General features: G+C 39.3%; 1 protein-coding gene across 1 annotated transcript; it reads left to right on the top strand.

The window, feature by feature from the left end:
- The first annotated feature begins 851 nt into the window (after positions 1 to 851).
- Positions 852 to 16109, top strand: LOC104920401 (low-density lipoprotein receptor-related protein 8-like). Its single transcript, XM_010732663.3, has 13 exons — positions 852 to 1329; positions 1842 to 1976; positions 3923 to 4150; positions 5843 to 5962; positions 6196 to 6321; positions 9100 to 9271; positions 9787 to 10002; positions 10974 to 11092; positions 11314 to 11453; positions 11997 to 12138; positions 12300 to 12497; positions 12817 to 12977; positions 14496 to 16109. Exons 1-13 carry the CDS (start codon positions 1269 to 1271, stop codon positions 14529 to 14531), a joined length of 1854 nt encoding a protein of 617 aa, XP_010730965.3. The 5' UTR covers positions 852 to 1268; the 3' UTR covers positions 14532 to 16109.
- Positions 16110 to 16613: the final 504 nt, after the last annotated feature.

Below are 16613 nucleotides of genomic sequence, written 5' to 3'. Positions count from 1 at the left end.
CAAAGTATTCACCATGTACTGTCTTATATCTGTGAAATGTAAAATATATAATCTACCAAGGGCAAAGTGTTGCACTGTGTGTCTTATAGCGTGCCTTTTTTTGTGTGTTTTTGTTGCATTGCCAGCAGTTTGTCCGGACACTGCAAAATGTTACACTTTAACACAAATCGAGTCAAGTCAAGTCAACTTTATTGTCAAATGCTGCTATATGTACAGGACATAGAGTATTGAAATTCGTTATCCCCTTATCCCGTGCAAACAGCATTGTGCAGCATTGTGTGGCAATATGGCACAGTGTAATGTAAACAGAATTATCAGTATAAATATAAGTATCTAATTATATGTATTGCTATATGGCAGTATGGACAGAATTAACAGCATTTACTGTATATAAAGTCTGTGGTATATCAAGAAAAGAAAAGAAATAAATAAGTGAAATATCCTCATCATAGGATCTTATGTTGTGTCCCTGCTGCCTCCATAAGTAGAATAAATGCATATCAATACACGTTTTTAAAGTATGTTTATATTATTAAGCAGACATGTAATCCTCTCTTTCACATCCGCTCCAGTAGGGGGCGGTAATGAATAAAACAAGGTCAAGGTCAACGTAATAGTGTTGGGAAGTTGGAGTCTTTTTACTGAATCGGATCACTTACTCTCGGGCTGTAAATTGAACTAATCTTTTTATGAGACATTTTGTTAATTTACTAGTGCAGTGCTGTACGTAAACGTGACAAATGAAGGAATGAATGAACCGCTGTGCCTGCTGCTGGTCACACAGGCCTGTGGCTGAGCTGCCTGTCATGCGACAAATGAACGAGAGACTCAAGCTCGAGGACACATCGTTGAGTCGACGTAAACTAATCATTTCTGTTTCGTGTCCTGACTGAGCTTATGCAGCTGCAGCCGTGTGCTGAGGGAACGAACCGCATGAAAATAAACGAATCACTCACTGAGACGAGTCATTACTCACGAGTCAAATAAAAGATTAGTTCAAATTGAACGATACGTTCATGACCGACACACAATGTAAAGAACGAGAGGTCCACCAGAGATGCAAAAGAGTTTAGACAGCTGAAGAGCGGTTAACAATTAAAAACTGACCTAATTTGTGTTTGAGCGTTGAGCCACATTTGGTTCTGTCTCGTTGTATTCATAATAAAACAGCTGCAGTTAAAGACACGGAGGGTCTGACTGAACCCACTGAAGCCGTGAACTGGAGCGTCATATTTCCGCGCCACGTGCAGCTGTGGAGGACACCGAGCATGGGACACCTTGGAGGATTATTCCTGCTGATCGTCCCGCTAACCTGCCACCAAATCTGGGGTAAGATGCTTGAATCCCTGCTGCATGTGTGTGAAATTAAAGAGCTGCATGCATGAAGCGTTATGTGTAAATCAAGCCTGTCAGTTTGAATGAAGCACGCTGCTGAACACTGACCTGGATCTTTGACTTGCAATGTCTACCAACAAACGACATATGCATAGAAATGTGGCTAAAACTGTAGATACAGCTGCAAATATGACCGTTCTGCAGTAAACACCATGTTATTATTATTATTATTATTATTATTATTATTATTATTATTATTGTTGTTGTTGTTGGTGTGTTGTTGTTTGGCATAGCCTCTTTTGTTTGTTTATTGTGAGATTCCTTTTTTTTCTTTTTTTTTTACAAATACATATCACTAAAGGTTTTGCCCATGATTTGTGACACTTTTATTATAATATTATATGAATTTATTCTATGAATATATTGTCCTTTGTGATGCCTCTGACTGGATATATTACCGACTGACATTTTGCACATTAAACTGTCCTCATGTGTACCCATTCAAGGTGCTGCAGGTCACACTCTGCCCTCCTGCACAGAGCAGCTGGAGTTCAGGTGTAGCGACGGCTCGTGCATTCCAAAGCTGAGTGTGTGTGATGGACACACAGACTGTGAGGATGGATCAGATGAAGACCACTGTGGTGAGTCAACAGTGCGACCCCCATCTCAAACTGTGAACACACCTATGCACACCGGTTTGGGTTTCACAAGCTCTCTTTTTTTTTTGGCAGCATATCAAAACAAGCATGTTTTTATAGCAAAGTATTTCAAAGTTCCACACCATTCCATTACCAAAGTCATAAAACGGCTGTCAGACAAGAGATAAAAGAAACACAAGGCAGTATAAAAAGATAAGAAGAAGTCTGACTATGTGACTTTAAAGAAAAATGGTGCACAGTATGTGAAGACTGCACGTCATGGGAGCTGTACCTAAAACACACATAATGCCACATCAGTGGTATCACCAATACAAGTCTAACAGTGTGAGATAATCAGCCAAATAATAGCCTGCTTTCCTATCTTCACTTGTCCTGTTTAACATTTAGTGTTGTGTAATGGAGTATTATGTGTCCTGCTGGTCTGGTTTTGGACTGTTTTTATATAAAGCAGAAATTCTTAAATGATAGTTTTTCTACCTTTTTATGTAGACTATTTTTATCGTAACTCATTCTCTCTAAGTATACAGTATATTGATCTCCCTCTTTGAATTAATGTCTGTGCTGCGGTGATATCACATTTTCTTGCACCGTGTAGGAAAATACCAGTGCAGATTGTTGCCCAGTAATCCTGTTAAGAGACTTTGATATTGGATTCCAGAGGGATTTGGTGTTCAGTGTGAACTAAAGGCTGCATAATGTTTGCAAAGAGGAACCCTGCAGGAGAAGATATATTTTTAAAGGGTTTAATGTCATTGGCAGGTATTAAACATAAACATTGTTGATGTGTGTAATACCAGCAGGCGTGAATATTGGCAGTGTTGCTCAGAAGTTTGAAATCCACGAAGTAGAGACACCCTAACCTTTCGACTGTGCTGTGGGATTAAAAGGAGAGCAGAATTCTTCAGTCCACTGTAGGTTTATAGCATCAGCACAAAATACAGCAGCCAAGCTGTCTCAGACTTCATATCTGTAATCTGTAAGTTCCTTTTCCATGTTGTATCCATGGACAATAACCCAAGGACATTTCTCTCTAGTTTGATCCATGTATCTTGGCTTACATTAACTTACCTAATTCTATTAATAATAGTAATAGTACACTAGGTGTTGGCTTTGGCTGACACTGATGATGACATACACAAAAAAATTCATCATCCTGTTTACAAATTGTTCCTTAATCCATATTGGCCGAAATAAATCTATATAAGTGTTATAAATTACTCAAATAATAATAATAATAATAATGATAATGAAGCTTTAATGAGATTTAATGATTTATTTAGCCATTGCTATTTCATTATTATGCATTTCTGGCTTATGCTAACAATTTCTATAAACTCATAGCTCAGAAATCTCACACTGACAGTGACTTTATTGAGATGCAGGAGCCGTTGAACATTACATGGAGATGTTACCTAGGTAATATGGGTATTATAGTGTTCTCATAATGCTTTTACATTGTCACAAAATCATTTCAGGCAAACAGCGCCATCTTCAACATATGTGCTTCATGCACAGCTGAGTCACCAACCATGCGACAATAAAGTATGGTGTTGCGGATCCGTCCTCTTTACTTGGCCAGGTTCCCAAAACATACACTTACCCATATCTTGGATATATGACTTTTTGTTTGGGAACTGCTGGAGTTTTTCCTTCTTATCGTATTTACAGACTTCCTATGTCAGTAACATAAATGATAAGTGCTTCACTCTGGTCTATGAGGCAATTTCACAGAGGTTTAAGTCAGACGGTGAGGTTGCGGTTGCATTAGAACACACTTTCTGCAGAGATACCACAGTAAGCGTATACAATCAGGAGGAGATGACTCATCTAGCAATAATGGAGATTAGCCTTAACCAGAGATTACTTATTAGTCATTAGCAGTATTGACATTGTGCAAGTGACTAAGTGTATGAATATGTTAATTACAGCTGTGAACACATGCCCACCCGGAAACCAGCTGTGTGATAAGCGAACTGACTGCAAAGATGGACGGGACGATTCTGGGAGGCCGTGTGGTTTCTCTCCGCCACATCCACAGACTTCTCCCACATGTACAACATCTGACTTTCAGTGTGGTGACGGACAATGCGTCCCTCAGGCCTGGAAGTGTGACAACTCAAGAGATTGCTCTGATGGGAGCGATGAGGAGAACTGTGGTGAGTAGGGTGGGGGGAACGAACAAAGCCTGTAAGTACTTTTGTTCTGTGGCTGTAGTTCAATGGTTTTGGCTAGTAGTCCCAATAATGGAAATCTTATAGATATTTCCAGTGTGCTTCAGTGTGCAGTTTATTACATTTCTGTACAGAGCCCTCCTGATCTCAGTCCAGTTCAACACCTTTAGAATAAACTGGAACACTAACCACTTATCACCAAACATTAGTGACTGACCTACTAAAAGCAGGAATATCTTCCAATTCAATCTCAGAAACCCTTGGCTACCATCTGACAGGGATTTAGCCCCTGGGGGCCATGGCCATTGTTTCTGGGGTTCTGGTGTAGCTAGCAAATATCTGGAAAACGGATAACTGATATCCGGGCCAAGACTTCAGTCTGATTAGCAACTTCATACATGAAAATGACGAGAGATGCATTTCTGCTTATGTCAATAAACAGTTATCTGCATATCAGTGCAGATAAAAAAGATAGATTAAAAAAAGAGAGATTATTCTCCTTATTAAAAATAACATTGTAACTCTGAAGGTTGTTATAGTATAAGTTGTGCCTTCCAATACATAAACAGATGTCAATTAATAATACGTGTTAAATAAAAGTTTTCAAATAGACTGATCGGTATTGGTCAATACGGCTTCCAGTAATTGGTGATCCAAAAATCCTGAGTGAAGTACAATTAACAACAAACGTTCATACACACATTAATACACTGATGGCACAGTGTTCACAAGCAATTTGGCCCAAGACCTTGCACAAGGACACTTTTAGCATGTAGAGTAGAAGAGCACAAAGTTCTTCATAGATTTGTTCTCAGCGTGCTCCAGATTGATGCACTTAACTTAAAAATGTACAAAACTTTCAAGAAAGCAAGTCCCTGGACCTCCCTTGAACGTCTCAGGTCCACCCACCACAGTCCTATAAAATCCTGTGGGAAACACTGAGACCATGCTATGCACTTTGTATGCTGTATTGCACATTCACATTTAGTACTTGTTGCTGATGTTTTACTAACAATCAGCCAGCAGAGGGCGGTATATAACTATGCCTTACTGCACTAACGTGTTCTCTACCAGTGGCCTGCAAATGCAACAAAAACAATAAAAGTAACTCTTTATGAACTTGTCTTAAAAATCCTGTTGCACAAAATGTTGTTCCTTGAGCTTTAATCTGACTTATAAAAGCTCGATTGGTGGTCAAGTGATATTTTATTCTAGAATTACTCAAACAGCTGTTGTTGTTTGATCAGTGATTGTTTTTAATGTTGAGATGGCACTGCAGTCTCGCCAAAGGTAAGACCAATAGGGCATTTCATTTGAACTGACTCATTTATGTGCGGTAAATGTATGTACACAGATGCAATGGATAAAAATAATTCGGGCATGACACTTCAACCACTTGTTATATTACACTTTAAAAAAAAAGGTGTTGCTATACTAAAAAATAATGTTCCATACCAAAAGAGGAAGGTCACTTTCTTGATGTTATTAATACAGTACCCACAGTAGCCAACATTTATGGGCCCAGTGACGACAATCGAGGTTTCTTTCTCACATTGAAACACAGTGTGTTCTTTACTTTTCCATGAATAAATCGTTTCACAATCATCGTGTGTCGAACTTCCTCCTCCTCCTCCTCCTCCTCATCACCACTGATCATGTCACGTTTGTCTTTTGCAGCTCAAAACGAGTGTGAGGTCAATAATGGGGGCTGCTCTCATGAGTGTTTCGACCTGCCGATGGGTTTCCTCTGCATCTGTCCCGACAACATGAGGCAGGTCGATGACACCCACTGTGAGGGTGAGTGACAGCTTGATGACTGCTAACAGCTGCTAAATGTAGTTTTACACCACCACATTACACAAAATGTCCTTAATATATCTATATACATGCATTTATGGGGAAACAACGTTAAACTTGCACCATTTTTGCCATTAAATAATGAGAAATGGACTTCCACATACATATTTCTTAGCACATTCCTTTTGTTGTGTCCTTGAAACTCCTTTTCAAGTATCTCTTCTTTCATCTAGAGGTTGACGCTTGTTTAGAAAGCGATGTGTGCGATCAGCTGTGTGTTCACGTGAATGGCAGCCTCACCTGCGACTGTCACGAGGACTACCAGATGAATCCAACCACCAGAGAGTGCAAGGCCAAAGGTGAGAAACCAAACCATCAGTGCTGCTGGTAAGCAGCCACTGACAAATGGTAAATGGACTGTACTTATACAGCGTCTTTCTAGTCTTAAGACCACTACATGTCTCATTCACCCATTCACACACACATTTCATACACTGATGGCCATGGTGCTCATCTGTTTTTAGAATCTAACCATTCATACACATTCACACACCGATGGCACAGCCTTCAAGAGCAATTTGGGGTTCAGTATCTTGCCCAAGGACACTTCGACATGCAGACTGGAGGAGCTGGGGATCAAACCGCAGATCATCTGATTAATGGACAACCCGCTCTGCCTCCTGAGCAACAGCCGCCCAACGTAAATGTTTTTGTCGGCTATAAAGCTTATTTATATCACCTATTGCCCAGAGACAGTTTCTATTCCTGCTTACTATTTAAACAACCGCCTCACTCTTTGCATGTGCAACCTTTGTTTTCAGTTTCCCTGTTCTGTGTTCCGATTATAGCAGTAATAGGCGTGCACATCTGATGTTAGATGTTAGATAAGATTTGAAAATCCTGTTCAAAGAGGGTACAACGGGAAGCTGAGAGCAGGAAAGCAGGCAGGTGTTGTGGAGAAATTGCTGAAGTCAAAGGTCAATGGTGAGGTCAGGAGGGAAGAAAGTGTTCAGGAGCCTCTGATGTCTTATGTTGTAGTATTTATTGAAGCTTGGCCAAGGAGAGATAGACATTTGCAAAGTACATCAAAAGTTGGTCTCACATTCTGCTGAACTCATCCTGGTGGTCAGCCCTCAAACCTCCACAGATAACACAACAAATACTATACGCCCAGAATTAGTCAAAGAGAGTGTTTTTACCCATGTTAGTGTTACTGTCAGCACATTCTAGTCTGGAGACACAGATGTCTGTTTATCTTAATGGAACGTTAACGGCAGCTTTCTATTATGTCTAAGAAGACAACATTAGGTTCCTTTGACCCTGGCTACCACAGTGTTGAGATAGACTGGTAAACAATTAGAACTGCCGAGGACCACAAGGCCCATGCTTGACCCCGTGTAACCTAAGGATAGAAAATTCTATAACAATCCCCTCTTACTGATCATAAAATCAGTACTACCAATACATTATTAGTAATTATCAAATGTAGTGACCATCAAGGAGCACAGTCAGAATGGGAACAACACAAGCATTACAAAATATTCTTAATCACACCGAATTTAGGAGTATATAAAATCAATTTAATCTAAAAGAAAGTCAATAGAAATTATTTCTCAAACAAATCAGTCAGTTAAGATTAAGGCATACAATCAGTGAGATGTCTTAAGAACCCCTCTTATGTACCCCCCCCACCTCATCCCACGTTCACTTTCCTCCCTCCTGCCCTCACCATTGACCATTACCTTTAGCAATTTCTCCACAACAGGAGGAAGCAGGTGCACACACGCAGAGTATGACACCCTATCACCTGGCTCTGCACTCCCCCCTCAGAGAGTTAATTACATATTGGCTGACATCCATCAATTCACATGAGGCAAATGTATTGTTCTTTGTTTTGTTTCTGTCATGTGCAAGTATGTGACATCCTTACCACGTTATCATTACAATCGCGTTGGGTGTTGTTTGACTTCTTTTCTTTCTTTCCTTTTCCTGGTACAGTGCTCATGTTAAATTTGATACAGATGCCAAAACGCAAACTTGACAATTTTTGACAGTCTTACTTGAGTGTAGTGCCTCGTATTTCCTTTTAATGTAAATTTCTGTTGACATTGTACTCAATCTTATGAATTGAGTAGCTAATGATTAATAAACAAACTTTAGCCTATCAAAGCAGCAAACAGGCTCACCTTAACAAAGGTCTACTAATCTGAGTCAGACAGATCCTAACACATCTTGTCTCATTATGCATTTAGTTACTAGATTACTATTTAAAGATATTATGACAATTCTTATTAAATTGACACCTTTACATGCATATCACCTGACTCTGCACTTTCCTCTCAGATCCATGGATCAATTTAGCATATTTTCCTAAAGTAACCTAATTCATTTCAACTACTCTACAAAGAATGTCCATCTTTATTTATTTTTATATATTTGAAATCATTGTCCTTGCATGTGGCTCTAATGTCCCTCTTGACGTGACTAATGCAGTGAAAGGTTCTGCTTCCCACTGGTGCGAACTCAGCTGTGAATACAGTAAATGCTGCTGTGGTATTTGCACATGAACTTACTGGAACGCATATTTACATTTTATTTGTGTCAGTATCAGTGACATTTGTCAGGTTGGTTTACTCAGTTTACTCAGGAACAGTGTGAAGCTCGAATGGGTACCATCATAATGAAAGTAAAGTGCTGACATCTCTCTGTTTACTTGAGGTGAACCTATTTAATAAAAACTCTGCAGGAGTGTATTATTTCTATTTGATCTGTGAGTATGTGACGTCCCTTCCCTCGTATCAGCAAATAATTATTCAGGTGGGTATTGTGATATTTTTTGTTTTTACACTGATAAGGTGCTGATATGATTTTGATCATATTGATATAATTGCCAAACCTAAAATGTTTCACACTCACTGATAACGTGGCAGTTTTACTCGGGTGTAGTCCCTTGTATTCAAGTCTGTTGCAACTAGTCTGTTGTCTGTTGTAACTAGTCCAACCTGGCCACATCACTGTTTGGGGATGTGGCTCGGTTCATTTCCTGTGCATATTTTTGCTACTTGTTTCTCTTCTTAACACTTGTCATAGATGAGAGACAAACATGACTGTGAAGTTTTTGATGTGTGTCTTTCCAGGAGATGAGGCTCAGCTGGTTTTCACCTCTTCCAAAGGAATGCGATGGATGAGCATCACTGGTGCTGAGAATAGAAAACCAGCACCGCATATAGCTGGACCAGGACCAATGGCGGTCCTGGTCTCTAACCGAACACTATATTGGGCCCGGCAAGGACGCGGCTCCATTTATAGGTAACGGGGTAGAGCTGTAGCTGATGCATCACCACAGCTTTGTATTAGACCTCTTAAAAACCAAAGCAGTGCTCAAGAGATGTGACTTTGATCCCAATGTAAACAAACTGATCCTTCCGTTTCCCACCACATATACAGATAAGTGGTCTGGGTCTCTATGTGAACAGGATAAACAAGATAATCCAGACTTCCTTTCCACTTCCTTTGTCCAGTTCTTTCTAGAGCATCCCAAGACTTTCCCTGTGCTGATGGAGGATGCAATTTATTGGACAGGGACAGTGTGACAGTTTGATCATCTTGCTATGAACACACCAAGTCGTTTTTAAAAATATTTTTATGCCTATTATGGATGGATACATGGATACATATGTGCACGCTCTATCAGGATCTCCCCATATCATGCACACTGGTCCATTGTTCTTGGAACACTCATAAAACAGCAGACAAAATAATCAGGAATATCAGTGCATTTTATTGACTTATTCATGTTCTTTTCACCCTTGGATGTTTGTTAGGGTCTCCATGGATGCAAAGAAGCAGAATTCTGTGTCGGTGCTGAAAGTTCAAGGTTCGGTGTCAGGCCTTGCTGTGGACTGGATCCACCAACTCCTCTACTGGACCAATACAGAGAGCGGTTCTGTTAACGTTGGCCTGCTGGACGGTTCGACTTGGCGTCCGCTTATCACAGGACTGGACAAACCTTCTGCAGTGGCTGTGGATCCTCTCCGAGGGTAGGCATGGGCTATTCATTTTAAATTAAAACGTCATCAAGGAACTTTGTCCTACTTACGTTAGAAGAGACTTCAAAAGCGTCAGACGTTTCTTTTAAATGTTTTAAAAGCTAGCACAATACCACATACAGGTGGTCAAACACATTTTCAGTCATATATTTACACAGGGAGGGGAAATAAAGCGCATAGTGATAGTGGCAGCTGAACAATGAAGAGGGCTATTTAAAGTCAGCGTTGAGGTTGAAAGAGCTACATGTTTTTGCTCTCAAAACCACAGGTATGCTTGCCCTTCCCTCTCTCTCTTCCGTAGGTTATGGTGTTCTTATTGCTTAGCCAATATGTGAATTGTCTGTTTGAGCGTGTAATTATTTGAATGCTTCATACTTCTCCCTCACTTTATAGATTATTTGCTCATTTATTTTTTTACCTCAAATATGTCCCTGTAGTGAGTTTCTGATTAATTGGTTAACTGTTAATGATGTTCAAAGAGGACATGCATTTTAACACTAATGCATTTATTGATAAAACAGTAAGAAATAAACAAGAAACAGTAACTTAACCAATGACTGAAACAATTCTAAAAAATAATCATGGCCAAAAAAAAAAAAAGCACAGTCTGAACTTAACTTTCCTCTCCGCTTTTTAAATCATAGCGCTTCTGCTGTTCTTTCATGATGATAATACCTTCCTATGTAGGACATTTCTTAGAAAAAAATCATGGACATGGAAAATGCTCATGAAGAACAAGCATCATCTTCTGTTTGTTCTCTGCAAATGTTTAATTTTGCTACAAATGTTTAATTTCTCTGCACATTTAAATTTAGATCTCTCTCAGGTTAATTTTAACGTATGGTTACTGTGTTATAGGTTCATTCATGCTGCTACTAGATGCTTGAATTTCCTTCGGGATCAATAAAGTTATCTGTGTCTCTCTGTCTCTGTCTGTCTGTCTGTCTGTCTGTCTGTCTCAGTCTGCTGTTCTGGGCTCAGTGTGGCAGCTTCCCAAAGATTGAGAGGGCCAGTTTGGACGGTCGAGACAGGAAGGCACTGGTCATTTCCGCAATTCGCCACCCTGTCGCTCTCTCTCTGGGTATGTTCAGAGATTTTATCGAGACTTTTTGCGATATGTTTAGTGAATTCTGAAGAATGCTAAAAAGACACAGCATCCCCATTTAAAACAGGAACAAATATATGCTTCTGTCCTTGTGCAATTACAGTAAGATCGGGTGAAAAGTTCAGTTGAATTTAAGAATGTACCAGTTCATGGTGCATGATGATGTTGTAATGTGATTTTTATTTTATTTTTTACAGATATTCCTCGCCAGCTGCTGTACTGGTTGGACCAGGGAAAGAGAAGTATCTCCAGAGTAAATCTCGAGGGCCGGCAGCGTAAAACAGTGGTAGAGTCGAACGGTTATCTGGACCGGCCTTTTGGACTGGCTGTGTTTGAGGTAAAACAACATTACTTCCCTGTGATGGAATAGACATCGTGGGACAGACTGTAGCTACCCTCCTTTTTGTTGGGGGGGAAAAATAATTGTTGTTTGAATTAAAGTTAAAGACCTCAGCAAACTTAACAGAACTGAACTTGTTTCTTTTGGAGCTCCTGAAATCCTTCAGTTGCTACAGGCCAGAACCTGTTTGTAAACTAACGGCGTAGTTTTTAACCACTTGTGGCACAATGGAGACAAAGTTTTGTTGACTCCATGTTATATTTGTATCTTGTGATCTACTGCTAGAACAAGCAGAGAACAAGGTTGATCTGATTTCTGCAGACACACGTGCATGTGCATGCAAATCAGATGAAACATTTCAAACAGGCAGACAAATGGCTGGAAAAATCTCACCTGCTGCCAGCACGGCCTGCATGTGAAATCAAGTATTTACCTCAGAGTCTGGCCATGTGGTTACCACATGGCACCTTTTTAACTGGACCTTCAGTTGATGATAAAAATAATTAAACAGTTCTGCTAAGTCTGTCTGTTCTGCTACAGGGTTTTGTTTATTGGAGTGAAGAAGTAATGCGCTCCATCTCCCGCGCCAACAAACACAATGGGAAGGACTTCAAAGTACTGCTGTCAAACGCCACCTCCCCCGGTGGCGTGGTCATCGTTCATTCTGTTCTTCAGCCAGAAGGTATGACCAGTCAAGTAAATTCAACATGTACTGTACTTTCCAGACTTTTCCAGACTGAATTTGTTTTAGTAAGAAGGTGACTGAGATGGCTTATGATCTTTGAATACTAATGCCACCTCACAGTGATTCATAACTAAATTAAAAGTTTTCCTGCTTCTTAGGGCCATCTGTTTGCGGACATACCGGAACAGTGTGCCAGCACCGATGCGTTTTCGACCTGCTGTCCGAGAGTCCAGAGTTCAGCTGCACTTATCCAGAAATGGGACAAAACAAATCTCAAGACACTCCTGCAATTTCTCGCACGTTACCTGCATCAACTTTCTCTGACCCTACATTTGCTGGAATCATCTCTCTCATCAGTAAGAAACTCTGTTTCAAAAACGTTTCTATGAAAGAAAAACCTCATTTGCTTATCTTTTTAATACTGACACCGGAATACACTATTATACTACTATAAAATAGCCTCTTTCCCGTCACACAGGACACACAGGTTTGCCCGTCAAACTCAAACAGAAGGCTGTTTGAACAGGGCGATTTGGAAATTTAGTTTGTCACTGACATAGTTTGCCTGTGTGACGTCATCATGCACTGAGGTCACCATGGTCACTCCCCACTGAGTCATTATTGTTAATGTTAATGGTGTGTGTGTGTGTGTGTGTGTGTGTTTTTCTTTCCCAGTGTTTCTCAGTGTGCTACTGGTAGGGATGGCTTTATGGTGGTGGAGGGAGGAGTTCAGGCCATCCATGTCTCTCACTGAGCGGAGCTTCTCCCTAAAAGAGTCCCAGGACCCGCTCGTCATCCAGGAGCTAACCATGGGTCCAAACACATGTCCTGTCAAGGCAAGAGAAGTTTGTCCACACACACACACACATAAAAAAGCTGACACAGGCTCCTTCATTCAGCTTCACAGATGAGATGCCGTTCTTCAGCTGTGAACACTTGAGATATATAGATATAACTGCTAATAAAGAGGTGTTGATTTTTTGTGATTATTCTGGAGGCTGTGTTTTATGATGTGGCAAACTTTTAGTCGACACCATCAGAAGACAAGAGACACAATATGATGTCTCTAGAAAATATTTTTTTCTACCAGTTTATTACTATGAGTGACTGATCCTCTTCCAACTTTGAGAGAAAATGCAGGAACCTGTTTGTGCTCTTCTCACAGGGCGTGATTCATTTGACAAAAGGTGATCTGGTCACAAGTCTGTGCCTAGCAACCAGGTTATGGCCACATTTTAATCAAAACCTGATATTTGTTTTGCTTCATTGTTAATTAAATCTCATTAAACAATACCAACAGAGCTACCAGACAAAGCAAATAAGCAGAGTAGTGTTAGTCAGTGAAATGGAAGTTACAATGCCTTAAAGCTGCAGTCTGAAGCTTTTTATAAATAGAACTTTGTGTCACATTAGCTGAAACTTTCGCACCATGCTGACAGTAGTACATGAGACAGATAATCAGACTAGGGCGTGTGTGACAGGCGATAAGCAGAAGTAAAAAGTAGAGACACCAACTCTTCTCCAGCTTTAAAAAAAAAATGTATTAAGGGCTCTAATAGATGTGCCCATAAATATTAGGATGTTAATTTTGTCCTGTCAAGTCTGATTGACATGATGTCTGATACGTGTGCAAGGTGCAACAATAAACTTTGAAATGCAATATCGCTACATAACTAAAAATGATAACTTCTGAATATTACAAAAGAGATCATAGTGTTGTTTACTTTAGAACATGACCGATGAGCCAGGCTGATTTTTAGTTTATCAGTACAGGCAAATCTGTCAGCAAGTAATACAGAAATACCAAAAGAGTGCTGGCATATGAAAGATACCTAAAAGATATTACATACAAATATATAACAATATCGTTGAGTTTGCAACATTGGAGATCAAGAAAATAATCAGGAGATTAATCAGTAATGAAATTGTAAGTTGCATTTTATTTATTAGAAAATTAATTCATTTTATGTTTCTGATACAGACTTGTCGACAGTTTTACGCATGATTTTTTTTTAATTGTAAAAAGTCCAATTTTGTACTTATCTTGGTCACCACTCTAATAACAAGATTCAAGGAATCCTTAATTATTTAGGTTTATTTACTGAAAGATATGTAGTTCTGATGTTCTAAAATATAAAAGTTCAAAAATCTATTATTATTATTATTATTATTATTATTACTATTATTATTATTATTATTATTATTACTACTACTATTTATTGTCTTCTTGTGACTCAAATGTTTTTCTTTGAAACCACTCTGTCAGCTTCACAGATAAACACAGCTTAACCAGCCAGGTTAAAGGCTTATGGTGTGCAGTATGTCGACTAAGCCGTGTGTTTCTCTGTCGCCAGGAAACTTTGCTTAAGCTGGACTTTGACGGTGAATGAAGAAAGTGTGACACAGATGGCTAAGTGACGGGGCTTCACCTGGTGCTGCTTCAACCCATGCAGTGACCTCAGGGCCAATAGGATGACCAGACAACAAAGCCAGCTGATCAGCCTGTTGTGTCCCTGTTCTCCATGGTAAATATCTCAGTTTTGAAGGGGAAACTCTTTTAAACCGTAACTATGGTTGTGTCTTTGGATTTTGAAGAAGTATTACTTTCAGCCCTGTGGGGCTCCAAAACGCTTCTTAGATGTTCATGATGATGTTCGCTCTTAAAGCTGAGAGCAGCAGTAAATCTCAGCACGGCTAACCTCATGTATGCCTTTTTTGGGTTTCAAGACTGTTTTTAAGACCTTCTCTATTTTTTGGGACTTTATAGACCAAATCCAATCCAATCCAATGATTGAAATTAATTAGTAGTTGCAGTCCTTTATGCTGATTTTTATTTTGATGTTGCACTTTCTCTCTCAACTGTTTGAATGTTTATTTCATCTTAGTGCAAATCCTAAATCTTTACTTTTCCTGTATTATTAATGATGGTATTTACTTTGAGATATCAAGCAGGAATATCATGAATAATTCGGCTCCATTTTGTTAAGGAAAACAGTCACTGTTGTCTGTATGTATGTTGGCTTTTGCTCAAAGAAGAGTTTAATTGTAAACTGAAAGAATGAAGGTCTGCACACTGGATTTTAGGAATTGTTCATTGGGGGAAATACGCCTATTCCTTCCTCTCCAAAAGATACAATCTTCACAGTAAATATGAAGCTTAACACAAAGGCTGGAAACGGGTGGGGGTTGGGGAAGGATGCTAGCTTGTCTAAAGATAAACACAGAGGAAAGTGTCCAGCATATAACCCCTTTTGCCAAACAACAACCTGTGAGACGCAAATTGTTTGTGGGCTTTAGAGGTGCTGGTAGGTGGGTTTGTAGACAGAGCCAAGCGAGCTGTTTCCTCATGTTTCCAGTCTTAGTGCTAAGCTAAGATATCCAGCGGATAGCTGTAGCTTTATATTTACTGTACAGACATGAGTGGTATCAGTCTTGACTGTACATAAGTGTATTTACTGAAATGTTGAACTATGCCTTAAAAAAGATCTATGCGGCTACTAATGCTGTAAAAAAAATAGTGAAATGTAGCCTATCTTTTAATTGCAATAATGTTGTAATGAAGTTAGAGGATTTCTTTAGTTGCAGGTTAATTGTTTTGATGCCTTCTGCTGGTGCTACACTGGGAACAAATCTGAATTTTGTTTTGTTCCACGAAATGTCTCGTAGAGGTTTAATTTTGCTCATGCGCACAAAGCTACAAGCACAAAGTGTTGGAGTGAATGATGTGGTGGTTGTGGCTTGTTTGAATTCAGTCTTTTTGTGTTTTTTTTGTTTTGCTTGTTTGAAAAAAATAAATAAAAAATTGCCATTTGTTATGAGACAATTGTGTAAGAGTGCCCATACTGCTGAGTTATGCGGTTGGTATTTATTTTTAAGGAAGGGTTTTATTTATTTTTGGGCAGAAATACAGTCATTGCTGTACTGTATAACTGTATACTGTAATTAATAAAGTATTATGTTTTTTCCTACATATTCGTGACCATATTTTATTGTTACATGTCTGTAGTTGACTAACCACTGTGTAATCTTACCCATCAGAGTACGTTTTGTGCATATGTGTGACAAAGCAAACATGGTACATCATGTCAGCATAGGGAAATGTGTTGATACATTAATCGCTGCTGCCATGGTGACGCACTTTTAAAGGTTGTATCTGGATAGAGGAAATGTCCTCATGTTCAGGTCTGCAGCAGCATCATGTTTAAGTGGCATTATAATTTAGTTATACATTACAATTATTTTATATACACTGCTCAAAAAACACTTTGAAAACACATCAGATCTCAAAGGGGGAAAAATATCATGCTGGATATTTTTCCTGATATGGACTGGGTAATGTTTGAGGAATGAAAGGATGCCACATCATTAATGGAAATGAAATTGATCAACCAACAGAGGGCTGAGTTCAAAGACAGCCCCCAAATCAAAGCAAAAAGGTAGGCAGGCTAGTCCATTTTGCCAAAATGTCTTTG

Source organism: Larimichthys crocea, chromosome XVII, assembly GCF_000972845.2.
Source record: "Larimichthys crocea isolate SSNF chromosome XVII, L_crocea_2.0, whole genome shotgun sequence".
Classification (NCBI taxonomy): domain Eukaryota; kingdom Metazoa; phylum Chordata; class Actinopteri; family Sciaenidae; genus Larimichthys; species Larimichthys crocea.
This window is presented reverse-complemented; position numbering and strand designations above follow the sequence as displayed.

Coding starts and splice junctions, on each gene's coding strand:
- LOC104920401 (XM_010732663.3), top strand. CDS start 1,269: ATGGGACACCTTGGAGGATTATTCCTGCTGATCGTCCCGCTAACCTGC. Junction 6,322..9,099: donor CAGAGAGTGCAAGGCCAAAG/GTGAGAAACCAA, acceptor GTGTCTTTCCAG/GAGATGAGGCTCAGCTGGTT. Junction 11,454..11,996: donor TTGGACTGGCTGTGTTTGAG/GTAAAACAACAT, acceptor GTTCTGCTACAG/GGTTTTGTTTATTGGAGTGA.